Source organism: Anthonomus grandis, chromosome 8 (assembly GCF_022605725.1).
Source record: "Anthonomus grandis grandis chromosome 8, icAntGran1.3, whole genome shotgun sequence".
Lineage (NCBI taxonomy): Eukaryota > Metazoa > Arthropoda > Insecta > Coleoptera > Curculionidae > Anthonomus > Anthonomus grandis.
Genome location: NC_065553.1, coordinates 9,695,358 through 9,709,174, shown reverse-complemented (window position 1 = coordinate 9,709,174; position 13,817 = coordinate 9,695,358). Strand labels below are relative to the sequence as shown.

At 30.3% G+C, this 13,817-nt stretch overlaps 1 protein-coding gene across 2 annotated transcripts; it reads right to left on the bottom strand.

The window, feature by feature from the left end:
- Positions 1 to 988: 988 nt before the first annotated feature.
- LOC126739091 (cysteine sulfinic acid decarboxylase) lies at positions 989 to 12,405 on the bottom strand. 2 transcript variants are annotated; one of them, XM_050444608.1, is made up of 6 exons: positions 12,302 to 12,405; positions 4,932 to 5,506; positions 3,849 to 4,035; positions 3,611 to 3,791; positions 1,720 to 1,880; positions 989 to 1,643 (listed from the first exon to the last, which is right to left on the bottom strand). In XM_050444608.1, the coding sequence occupies exons 1-6, from the start codon at positions 12,390 to 12,392 to the stop codon at positions 1,192 to 1,194; spliced, it is 1,647 nt and encodes a 548-aa protein (XP_050300565.1). In that variant the 5' UTR covers positions 12,393 to 12,405; the 3' UTR covers positions 989 to 1,191. The 2 variants fall into 2 exon arrangements, with proteins under 2 accessions (XP_050300565.1, XP_050300566.1); XM_050444609.1 differs by lacking the exon at positions 12,302 to 12,405 and adding an exon at positions 8,005 to 8,241.
- Between the last annotated feature and the right edge of the window lie 1,412 nt (positions 12,406 to 13,817).

The window sequence follows — 13,817 nt, the reverse complement described above, 5'->3', positions numbered from 1 at the left end:
TAGTCTTGGACCCATTCTTTAATATCTAGATCTCTCTTTTTATATTTAATATCTTAGATCACAACTGCCTAATGTTACTTAAATTTGTGTAAATATTAGTATGGTTTTCCACTTTAAAAATATATAAAAGACATAAACATTTATTGGTTCATCAAACATTTACCAATTTAACACGGTCTTAAACATTTTTAATAGGAACAATATCTAATATGTAATTATCAAACTATTGCGTTTTACTAGAGGGAAGTCATGTCTATGCCTAGGTATTCCATCCAATATCCCATTAATATTAAATACTCTAAAGTGAAATGCTAAATCCTGATGATGTATATGGATGGGGTCAAAAGCGGATAGTGGCAGTAGCAGCTTAACTCTAATTTCTGATAGTGCTAGATCTTGAGGTTCTACGTACAATTTACAGATGAATTATTTATATTCATATCCTCATCAGTTTTTTTACTATTTTCTATTGTTCGTGAACAAAGGCAGAAAAAAAGACATTTTATTGGCATCTAATTCTTTTTTTTTGCTTATATGAAATGAAGTTAGTCAAAATATTTTAAAATTAGGTCAATATTTGTCAAAGGGTAGAGGGAGCAATGTGCCCTTAATCCAGGCGCGTTGCGTCCGTTTATTTCGTATTCGAAACGTTGTTCACTTGTCCGGGTATGTATTGATTGACACGGGCGAAAGCAATGAATTATTTGTTGGGATTTAACGGACTGACTTTCGGAATGTATCTCATTTTCCCCGTATTGCTGCCTAACCCTTGCGTATTCTTTTTTGCTAAAAAATTAATGAATTTTACATGGATTGATGTAGCGATGAGTTTTAAATTTGTTTTTGTTCATTAGCAACTCTATTTAATATAGGCAAATTAATTTCCGTTAAAATTATAAAACTATTATAATAATCTTTTTTCTAACTTTTTTAATTGTGGTTGCAAAGCCCACCTTAAAATGTACGTTTCGAAAAAAATATATCTATATATGTGCAATCAATTTTATTAATGATTATTCACAGAATAATTGGAATCCCGCCTAAGTCTGCCCAAAACATAATAAATTTGCAAGAAAATTTACATACTAAAAAGCAATAAATTACATAAAACGTACATTATATACATTGTAAAAATAATAAGTATTCTTCTTATGTATTTTTTACATTTAAAATCTTTCAATAGTATTTGTTCTATAAATCTTTTCCAAGCCTTTCGAATTCCTCTACAAGATGTAGCATGTCATTTTTGTCCAAACTGGAGTTCTGGAAGACGATTCTAAAGAAGTTCGGCTTATCTGACTGTGTTTGATAGGTGACCATCATGGTACCCTCCTTCATCATTTTTTCCTTCATTTTTGGGGCAACATGATGTAGTTTCTCTGTGAACTCCTTATTCTGCATGTTCTCCTTAAAGTTTCCTGGTCTAAGCGACTCTGGTACGTACCAAAAACAGATATTGGTGCACTCTGGTTCTGGTAAGAAGAGCTCAAAGCCGGGTCGGTTCCTGATTGTTTCCAAAAAGAATTTGCTATTTTCATATATTTTATCTATATGCTTTTCTAATCCTGAAGTGCCTTTTGCTTTCCACATAAACCAAAATTTAACAACATCAGCTTTTCGGCCACACTGTATGTGCTTATCACCTAGGACAATGGAGAGATAAGAAGATATTTAAAAACTAAGAGAAAGGTAGAAAAAAAAATTAAGATTTTTGTTTACCTGTATCGTAACTTGTATCATAAAACTTATCCTTTTGGAATAAGTAGACTGCGTTTTGTGAATGAGCATCAGCGAGGACGTTTTTGTGCCTTACCAAGAAAGTGGAACATTGTTGGGGGGCAGTAAGGAGCTTATGAGGGTTCCAAATTACAGAATCAGCTCTAAAAACGGTAAGAAAGTTCTTTTTAACTTGATTTTTATACGCATACGATTTTTAAGATTCTTTCTTTTTTGGAAAAAATGTTTTCCTTCATCAAAAACACTGTTACACCAGAGAGTTGCAAGTACGAAAGTTTGTATGCTAAATAAAGCAGAAGGAGAAGGCAAGGAAGAAGACGAATGTTTTAATACCATCTATTTAAACCTGGCAAACCTGAGGTTTTTTAGTATTGCTAAGTTGTTGAAATATAAAATCTATAAATATCTTAAATTATCATTCAAATCAATTTTCTAATTTTCGAATTTCCTATATCTAAAGCTCTCTTCAAGGAAACAGTATTGGGTATTCTTCAGGACCAGAATGTAAAACAACTATTAAAAATATGGAAACTAATTAAAAAAACTTTCAAGCAAATGATGCTAAGGAGTTTCCATTGAATCCAATTTAACTAAATCTATAAAGAATGAAAGCAGAAGGAAAATTGGGAGAATTCACTATAGGAGCATTACAGAAATGATCAACTTATATTTATTTTACGAAATAATACTGAATATGAACGGGCACATGCGACTTAATATTGTATTTAACTCGCTAATAGTAGTTAAGCCTTAGATAGAGAACCATGTTTCAGAATCTGTGAATATAATTGAAGAAGGTAAGTAAGTAAGGAGGCAAGTAAGTTTCTACATTTTTTACTAGTACACCAAGTTTTTTTAGGTAAAACCAAATTTCTTGCAGATTTTGATTTAAAAAAAATTGGGGAGAAGTAAGAGGAGTGATATTCATATTTTGATAGCTTCTGTTATTGAAAAAATCAGAACTTCAGATTCAATTCATTCAAATTCTCAGAAAATCAGACTTTCTTCGGCAATGTAAATATTCTATTTCCAATGAAAAGTAGTAGGGACACAATGTCTTAATAACTCAAGGTAAAACAGGGTAAAGAAAATGTTAAAGGTACAGACACGTTGAAGTGGATTACTGCATCTTAAATGTAATTCAATTAGTCAAAAATAGGTTTACAAATTATTAAGATATGAGTGCTAATAAAAGCATTTTCCAGGTCTACATCACTATATTTCATAATACAGGTTTGTGATAGGTTGAGGGAAAGTTGATAAAAACAACAAGTCTTAATCGTCTATAACATTTTATAGACCTATAAGGTTATTACGTGACGATTGTAATGTATAATCATTAGCTAGGAAAGGAGGGAATATTTCTCAGGCAGATATGATTTAAAATCCCTTGAAACTCGACAGCATGGATGTATTTATTAAGCTTTAATAGCATAATAAGTACAGCAACATGTACAAAGCTGGATGCACTGATTTTCTCATGCTTCCATGCAAAATGATTTTTGTTTATAATATGGGAGTTAGTGAAGAGCTTAATAACGCGGATACCTTCCAGATCTTAGATAGAGGGACAAGTACTAAAAAAGATGACTATAAAACTGCCTCTTTTATATACTAGTATATTAGTATAAACTTAAAGCAAGAAGGAAATTTTTTTTTATGTTAAAAAGATAGATACAAAAATAATAAATAAAGTTAGATAGTTATAAGATGGGCTTTCAGATAAAACGAACATTAAAAACACAATTGGTACAAAACCTGTTTTATTTTGAAATACTTTATATGAAATTAGCACTTTTAAATATTTAGATATTGCGAAGGCTAATACTTAAAACTTGGGATAAAGTTTAAAGATTTGTTTAATTTTCCGTACCTTTCAACTCCTTTCAGTAACACCCTATGCTTCTTAGACATAAGAGAACCTCCACCCCATGCCGCATCTACATGAAGCCAAATATTGTATTTCTTACAAATGTCAGCGAGCTTATCTATAGGATCAAAGGCACCCAGCACTGTAGTTCCTGCAGTTGCGGATACCATGAAAGGTTTGGCATCTAGTAAATATAAAATTTATTTAATTTTAGTACATGCAGCTGAATTTCATAACTTACTGCTCGCTATTGTTTCTTCAATCAGCTTCTCTAAATGATCAGTATCCATTTTACCTCTGTCATCTGTTTTTACTAAACAGATATTTTCGGTTCCCAAACCCATAAATGCGGATAGCTTTTTAATGGAATAATGAGCATCTTGTGATGTGAATAGAACTAATTTTGGAAGACTATGTAAACCTTTTGTCTACAATAAAATTTATAGAAAAATTAAAAAGATAAGTAGATAGTTTTAACAATTGATTTAAATAATAATTTAATTCCTTAGAATATTGAAAGACTAGAATTAGTAAACAACCACCTTGTTTGAGTTCAACATGTGCTCAGGGATAAGGGGGATGTTTTGTTTACAAACATATTCACCGATTCTCTATTGTCAAGTTTACACACCTTTTAAAGCAAAAAAATATATATTAACATTCTTATTCTTAAAACCGCTTCTGAAAAATTTGGAATGTCAATAGCGCATACAAAAGCTGGTGTCATCTTGCAAGTGGCATCTTGTACAAGAGAATACCGATACTGTTATTACATCATATCAAGGGAGAACCGTCATCATAAACGTAGAATAGGGATCATATAAATAAACCTAAATAAAAGCTTAATAAAATATTTAATTTCTATAAAAATATATTTTATTATATAGGTACCTTTACTATAATGAAGTACGTTAAAAAACGAATAAAGAGTTCATAAACGGTAATATTGTGTATAATTTAAACCATAATCTAGTATTAATAAATATTTATCATGTAAATATTTTTTGACGATGTCACTGGTAAAGATTCCTTGTGTCGGTGGATTGAACCATTCCTTCGAGCGGCATTGCGATGTTGTTGCCCTTTTCCCTAATATACGTTATCTGCATTTATTTAATTTTGAATATTGACCTCTTTATAGAGTATCTTAATAAATTTTATTAAAAAAATTAGAGGAATTTTTTGACATTGCATCAAATATATTGCAAGCAAACAAACTGCCCATAGTGCAATCCTAATTCTAGTATTTCAATGTTCTAAGCTTAAATCCTTAAGTAGTAGCTCTGATAAGTAGTAGCATTATAGTTTTATTTATTATTCTTACCTTAGCCTCGGGAAAATAGTAATGCCTGGCACAACTAATAGCATATCCATTGGCAAGAGATCCTCCTGGACAAAAGATACCATCACCATCACCATTTGCCCAACCAACTATCTTCCTCATTTCCCTAAGGACAGTTTCCTCCATCAAAATAATAACTGGTGCCACTTCGTATGTATAAGCACTAGGGTTTAGGGCATCTGTTAATATTTGTCCTATTAAACCATACGCGTCGGTACTAGAAAATAGCTGATTGACGAAATATGGATGACCAGTTTTAACAGAATATTTAACGACATCCCGCAAATTTTTCACCATTGCACTCTGGGTAGTGGGGTCGTTTGTTAATTGAAAATCGAAAATTTTTAGTAATTCTTCAGGCTGTCTGAATTCGACGACTTTATTTTTTCTCGAGGTGCCCTCGAACACGGCTTCTTTAAGGAGAATTTCGAGGCATTCACGAAGAAATGCTTCATGGTCGCGTCTTGTTGTCACACTTTCGAACCCTATGGGTTTTTCTTCGGATTGGGAGCTTAGGGTTCGTTCGACAGTTTTTGATAGAAATGTAGTTTCTTCATCTGAAAAGATTTATAAATTAAAATATTGTTTTCTCGCTATTATGTTTAATTTCTTATTTTACATTTGGTATGGTTAACCATCTCATAAAAGTCAAAGTTTCAGCTATTATTGACTATTGTCACAAATTAATATATTTTATTTTATTTTTAAGATTCACATGCTTTCAAACTTTGTACGAAATACTATATTCAAATTCAAAAACTAGCTTTAACATCACAGAGTTGTTGACAAAGCCTTTCTATAAACTAAATTAATTCTTATAAGTTACAAATATCCCAGAGTACATTCTTGAGTATAAAAATGGGAAGTGTGTATTGTATATATTGAAAATTCAACAATATAAAATATATAAACAATAAAACACACTAATTATATAAAAAAAAGTAGACTATTAATTCAAATGAATATTAGTCCAGGATGTAACAGGCTTGAGACCCATCAATTGTTATACCAAAAAAGTTGCTAGAATGGTGCCTTAGAATAGGCTGGTTGTTAACACAACATCATTCACAGAACACTTAAAACTCAACACATTTTTTTTGAGGAATTAAAAACAAAAATTATTTGCATCACACTACTCCTTAATTGTTTCGAGATCAGTGTTCACAGATTGGTCAAATTCCTTTAATGCCATAAAATGGTGGTGTCATCTGTCAAAGTGGCAGGTCCTAATACAGAATCTTAGGACACTCCAGTGGAAACTTTCATTTCCTGTGAGGATTAATTGTCAAAGTTTACTTTCTGAACACGTGCTGATAAAAAGGTTTTGAATTATTCCAAGGATCAGCCATATCTCTCTAATTTCTCTAATTCTCAGTATTTTGTGATCCACGCAATCAAATGCTTTGGATGCATCACAGAACACCACTGCAGCCATATTGAGACTGGTGTAGATTAACTCAAGCAGAGTCAACAGGGCATCTCTGGCATGGACTGGTTAGGAGTAACAGATTAAGCCTGCTCAAAAATAAAACCATCCTTATCTTCACCAATCTCTTGACAACTTACATGACAGACAGAAGAGCTATGGTCCTAAAACTTAGATGGATTCTTGTGGTCACCACAGTCTAAAAATTCTAAACAATAGAACTTTATAAAGGATCTACATGATCTTGAAATGTCCAAATAGATTATTGACTGTACGGTAACCTATATGGATATTAAGTGGATATACCAATTTTGGCATGACTTAGGATAGCTATAAATAGTTTTTGTATGGTATCCCGAGAATCTCTATAAATGGATATGTCATTTTAAAATTTAATTTGTTAATAAATGATTAACGAATAAATTAATTATGAAAGCAAACCGCAAAAAAGAAAAACATACACGTCAAAAAAGTTTAATAATTTATATTTATGGAATTATCTGACGTCACGGAGGCTTCTCGTCTTTTGTGAATTGTCAACCATATCTTTAATTCTTTTTGATCTTTTTGGAAAACGTAAAGGTAATAGTAAAAGCTATACTGATATGTTAGCAATATTGTTCTACATTAGTCTGTCTGCTTAGAATGCCAGTCTGTAGATTGACCCCATCCAAAGACACCCTACATTATTAGGCTCTGGAACATGCCCATGTACGCAATTCTACCAATGGCTGTTGTCGTCTGTTGCATTATTATTCTTACTAAAAAGTTGAAACTTGCTAGTTTCTTATTTAATAACAATATATACGATTTAAAAAAGAGAATTTTTCACATATATATGATTTGTTGTGAGTTTGTGTTCTGTGCTTGTTGTAAGACTTTATGCGAATCAGATCAATGATTAAAATTAAGTATTTTAAAAAATATTTTAATATTAAAAAAATAAAAATTAAATGTTTCACAATTTGTCAAAATATTTTGTAATAAGAAAATACCAGTGCTTAAATTAATAAATGCATGTTTCTGCTTTTAAGGCGATCTTTTCAATATTTTTTTTTAATATAAAATCTATCGCTCATTTTAAGGGATGAAATTCTTATTTTAAAGCCAGAAGATATATAGAAAGATTTTCATATATCTTAAATAAATACTTAAATAAAATAAACCAACATTTTTTTAAACATGGTACATGTTAATATACAAAAAGGCTGCAATTTTTCTTTGTGAAACATATATTTATAAAATATTTAAAAATTCATTTTATAAATATAATTTTAAATAAATCGATGTTTCTAAACTTTTTTTAGTTATTTATCAAGGGGAGAAGAATTGATAGGAGAGAATTTTAATTTTTATGACAAAAATGTAATATTTCCTCTTTTCAAGACATGGATCTTGAAAAAACGCCTGACTTCTTGAAAAGAGATCCGACAGTCTTCTCCTCTCTCTTAGGGCTTTTACTGCTTGAAATTTGTATTAATTTTATTCTAAACTGAAATCAAACTTTCCTTCTTAATGTTTCATCGAAAATCGTTTGTTGACTAAACGAAAAAATTATAAATATAATTATTTTCAGAATTACATTAAATATGAAATTTCATTAAGATGATATTTCTCTGTTAAGCTTACCTTCAGAAGACCCCAGAGTGTCACTATATACCTCATTCTCCTCCAAAATTATATCCCTTTGACCGTTAGCTGGCATTGTAAAATCACTTAATAATTGCCCGATTGAAAAAAATTGTTAGAAGCCAAAATACTGAAATATTTTCGAGTGGTCCCTCGTAAGCTGCACGACTGAACCAACAACCACCGAGTTTAGCGTTGGTTGGGCGCGATGGTGACCGCAAAATTAAGTGAACAATTTCAAGAACTTCTTGGTGTTTTAAAGCGTCGGTTTTAATGACGTCGGCGGGGGTTTTACCTTGCTTTTGCAAATTTACTGTGAAATAAGGTTTTATATTTAATGGATCAATTCTCTCCGATGGTTCTGTGAAAAATTCGGATTTTCCGTTATTAGTCTTAATTGTGACAATCGGTTAATTGTTGCACCACAAATTGGTGCATATTATTGTTATATGGGCCATTAGCTGCTATAACAGAAATCATTTGTGGGAATATATGTCCTCAATATTAATTTTGTTATTTAGCAAGAGTTTTAAGACTTTTTGTCTTAATATAAAAGAGTTTTTGTCTTAATATAACATTGTAAAGGTTGCAAAAGCTCTTTCATAACGGTCCAGATAACACAGGATATGTCAGAAACATGCCATTTATGGTCCAATGTTTCAGATATTTATCCTACATTTTAGCGATGAATTTTGTAAAACATTACTTTTGTGACTCTCATACGATATTCTACAAATATTTTGCAAAACTATCCCAAAATTATCTAAATCATGTATTTAAATTAACCGCCATAGAAATGACAGAGTAACCGGATTTACGTTGGCAGCACTATCTGCAGTGACGGGTCCCAGGCCGTGTTTTTTATCGTTTTCGCCGGCTTAATAGCCGCTTTTAAGTTTTTGTTAATGTGACGCGACGATGTCGTGCAAACGTCTTTTAATTTATTTTATAAAATTAATTATTATATAGTAATAATTAAAAAGTGTAGAATAGAAGTATTAATTTGTGATTTAATATTTTAGATTTCAACGGTGTAATTTCCGCGTTTGTGAATGAAATTAGTTGTAGTAGGTATAAGGGCTTAAAATTCGTCTGCATGTAGATAACACTTTCTTATACGCCTAGTTCTAAGATTAAAAAAAAAATATATTTGTTTAAGGCAGGTGCAATTTTTGTTATGTGTTAATATTGATCAACTAAATATTGATTTTTATTTTAATAAGATCTAAATCAAAAATATTGCTATAAATGTTTTAAATAAAACATTTGTGGTATATTTCCACAGCAAATATATCATGTACTATAAAGATATACATACGACATGAAAGATGTCATACAGACGTTAAAAAAGGTGACTTGGTTAATGCCAAAAACATTTCTGGTAAATCTGTAAGGAAATATCATTACATTTTAAATTATCACATGATGATTTGAAATATCATTGCTGGCATGTTTCTAATGTGGTAAGCGAATGTTTCTGGTATGTTCATAGTATGTTTCTGTGCTATTAAGGGGGTGGCAGTAACAAATACGCCATAAGTTAGATTTGCTTACCAAGTTGACAAAATGGAAGTCTTGCTTAGTAAAGACTGCGAATGAAAATGCGAATCTGTTATGGTTTGCATTTACTGTTATGGTGTGTCTTTATGGTAAAAAATTTTATTAAATAGTTTTTAAAATTATTATTAACTAGATTTACCAATAATAAATGTAAAAAAGAGTTCATTGCCCAAACTAATAAAAGCAAAAAATTGTAGGAGATAAAATCGAAAAGTGAATTATGGAGTCAAGGAGATTTTAAGTAGTAAGTACTAACAGTAAACTAGATTCTTCTAGTTAACTAGAAGTACTAACAGTAGATACAGAATACCAGAAATAGACAGAACTTATTAAGCGGGCTTCACAGCACCAAAGTTTTACTATTGTTTAAATGTTCCAAACCTTGAGGAGATATGTTCATAGAAGCTTGGATATCGATATCCTCTAAATAGACCAGGAATATGGTGTTTTTCTGAACAGAAATCTTTTTGGACTTAAGATGATGGCTAAATTACTTACCAAATCACTTCAGCCTGTTCATCAATAGATCATAGAGAATTCAATGAGCTCAGTTCAGTGAGTGCTATTTTCCAGAAGCCAGTTGATAAAGAATAGCAAATTAAAGTCAATGCTGCCCAAAAATTCAAAAGGCACATATATTTGATTATGCTGAAGTAATGTACTTTAAAGGAGTCGTATTTTATGTAAAAAAGCATCATATAAAAGAAGATCTAGCTCCCATAGAATATAATAGGTCCTAATTTTTCTTTCCTATAATACATAGACAAATCAACAAAATTTAAAATAAATATTCCAAAATCTAACACAAGTTACAATGACTACCTAAAATTAAAATAAAAAAAAAAACAAGTAATATGTAACAAGTGGTAAACAGCTTTTTTAAATTGGACTGTAGATTTAATGCCCTAATATCAGCAGGTAGCAACCTGTAAGCCCTGATGGCCGTAAAATACGAGGACCCCTTTCCTAGTAGGCTGAATTATGCAACAGAATGCGCAAATCGCTTCTATGTCGCTCAATTATAGTTACTACATCCTCAGCGTACATTGCCCTGTTCACAAATACCACATTGTAACATCGACTGTATCTGTCCGAATTAAAATAGGTTAAGATATACCTCAGACAGTACATCTCTTAACCTTCTACACTACTTTCCCTAGGATGTCCAGCAGTAAAGAATGGTCAACCGTGTCAAACGCCTTACACAAATCGAAATACAATCCAGTTACTGCAGCCTTTCTCTAAGGTTCTCCATAATATATTGTATTGCACTGTAAATGGCCATTTACATCGATCTTTTGCGAACGAATACGTATTGATGTATATTATTATTTGATGGTGAGTTAAATAATCCATAATTATTTGATAGATAACCCTTTCAATTTTTTTTATGGATGATAATACGGATACCGGCCGATAGTTGGCAATACTCGTGTTTTCTCCTCTCTTAAAAATTCAAAAAAGTTCAAATTCAAAAGACTTTTATTACCACTTAAACATAGTACATAGAAAATTACATTTTTTTTATTACAAAAATTCACACAATGCTAAGAGTAATGCGGACTGAACTGCGATTATAAAAACAACCGATAACACATACACGAGCTAGCGCGCATGTGCTGCAAAACAGGCACTACTTTTGACCGCTTAAAAGCAGAAGGGAAAATTTGAGTAGAAAGATTCTCATTGATGACGTTAGAAATAAGTCCTGCAACGTAAATAGTGTTATAGCAAAACAATAAAGAACTATGAACAATCATTACTTATTTACTAATTTACTATATTCCTAAGCGAAATATTGTAAGGCGTATGTCACTCTTAAATAATCTATAGCGCAACTATTAATAATGCGTTTTATATTAGAAGGTATATTTGAATAATAAATATTATAAAAAAGTTCATTATTCTGTTGACGAAGTTTTGCGACCCACAGTGATAATAGCCAAAGGCACTATTGAAATGGAGTCCAAATAAAATAGAAACTTCAATGTTGAGGTGTCGACGTTTCGACCCGTATAAGATTGTCTTCAAAATACTAAATTTTGGCTTTTGTTGTTGTCAATTTAAATCATCTTGAAAATAATATATACAATAATAAGTTAAAAAACGGGAACAAAATAAACATACATATACAAATTTGCACAAATACACATTCAAATAATACCATTAAGAATACTGAGGATAATCTCATCCAAGATCGAAACATCGTCACCTGAATAAAAAAGCATTTGTTTTATTTACAACATATATCAATAAGACATATGTTGTTACTAATATCATTAATATTCCACATACTTAGACTATTATCCTAATCCTCCTTTTGTAATAAAATAAGTGAAATATGCTTAAAAGATTGATAAAAATTAAAAAAAAAAAAAAATAAAATAGATATTTAAACACCAACAAGAACAACATTTTTGGTTTGGGTTAGCAATTTTCCTATATACGACAGAAAACGATTTGAATATTTTTAAAATACAAATAGAAAAAATTAAGCCAATATAACGTTTAACGTAACATATTAGTTAAAATTGCGTTTGATGTATGAATTATTATCAGTTGATTTTTTACTTTCACTGCCCCATATTAGCGCGCGTTATGATCTACTCATCTACATACTATTAATGCTGATAAATATAAACATTCCATATTAACTTAGCCCATATAATATGCGCATAGATTACCGTAACTTTATATTTTCGATTTTCTTTGTAATTCAATTGTTCTAATAACTTACGTAATGCTTTTTTTCCTGGTGTTATGGTCATGTGCGAGATCTGGCGGGAAAAGAAAATTTTGACCAAGTTTCTTTGGCATTTTTTATACATTTTTGTTGTGTCGCTAAAAAAAATGATAATTGTCAAAAAGACATAACCAAATCTTTACGTCAAAAAATAAAAGGTGTTTTAAAAGTTATAATTACTGAACATATTTTAAATGAAATGCTCAATTTTATTTATTTACATTTTTTATTTAGCTTTTCGACCTTATGACATAAATAAGTAACCTAGTAGTTGTATAATTTTAATAATTTAAATGTTTTTATGTTTTTTATATTCAAACGTCAAGGTTTCAAAATAGATCCTTCATATTTTATTCACGAGGAATTTATTACCAATTTTTAATCGGATATTAATTAATTAATTTTTTTCCACCTAATAAAGCTAGTGTTCTACATAAAGTATATAGGAGAATACATGCTATCAAAATATTACCTCCAAAATATAAAATGCTTCCCGTTCCTATATTATTTACATATTAAAAATCTGTTAATTAGATTCCAAAGGTATTTCTTTTAATATTTGACCGATATAATTATATCGGAAGTATACTTTATATAGGTATAGCTACTTTTAAATAGCCTTTATCTGTTTGTTCACCTATATAAATAAAACATAAAATTTTATTAGACTGATTAGTCCAACCTAATGTTTTTATGTTGATTATTAAAATACTCTTGCAAGCCTATTGTTTCAGCTTAAACTTTTTTTCAAATGCACTTACGAAATAGATCAGTCAAGGTTTCCAGCAGCAAAGAAAGGTTAGTTAATTTAAAATTAATTAAAACACTTGATTATTATTATAGAAAACCATCAAGACAAGACAGCGATTTTTGACCTTGCGCGGGAATTTTACATTTTATTAACAGGGATATTATACTTAATTATTATTTTGCTATATATATGTATAACTAGTACTGCAGGTGTACAATTTTATAATCCGTTCACAGCTTTACTTTGTAATACGCACGTTTAGGCCTTAGAAAAAGGAAGTCAAGATTTAATTTTAGTTTTGGGAAGAAAAATTAGGACTTTGACAAAGCATAAGGATCATTTCCGTTTATACACGAAGGATGTAGATAAATACTGGAAAGCAATTAAACAAACAAATTATTAACCCTTACCTGGTATCATGTTTTTTAATTACGTAAGTGGTATGGTGGGATCGCCACTGACCCCAACTAAAACTTCTCACAATACTTTTTTTTATATAATATAGAATAATATGACCATGATTAATTTATTTTTTATAAGCATTTAAACTCCCCAATATGATTAAACAAATACATTTATTTCAAAAGAACACATTATAACAAAATTAAAAAATATTTAGCAAACAAAAAATCTACACTCCTTATTAAGTAAGGATTTTACTAAAAGGGTATTTGTCTTTGAAGTTGCATTTTTTCTTTTCATCACTTGACTCCCTGAAAGGAGTAAAAACATAATTAGTCATTTTAGTTAAAAAATAAC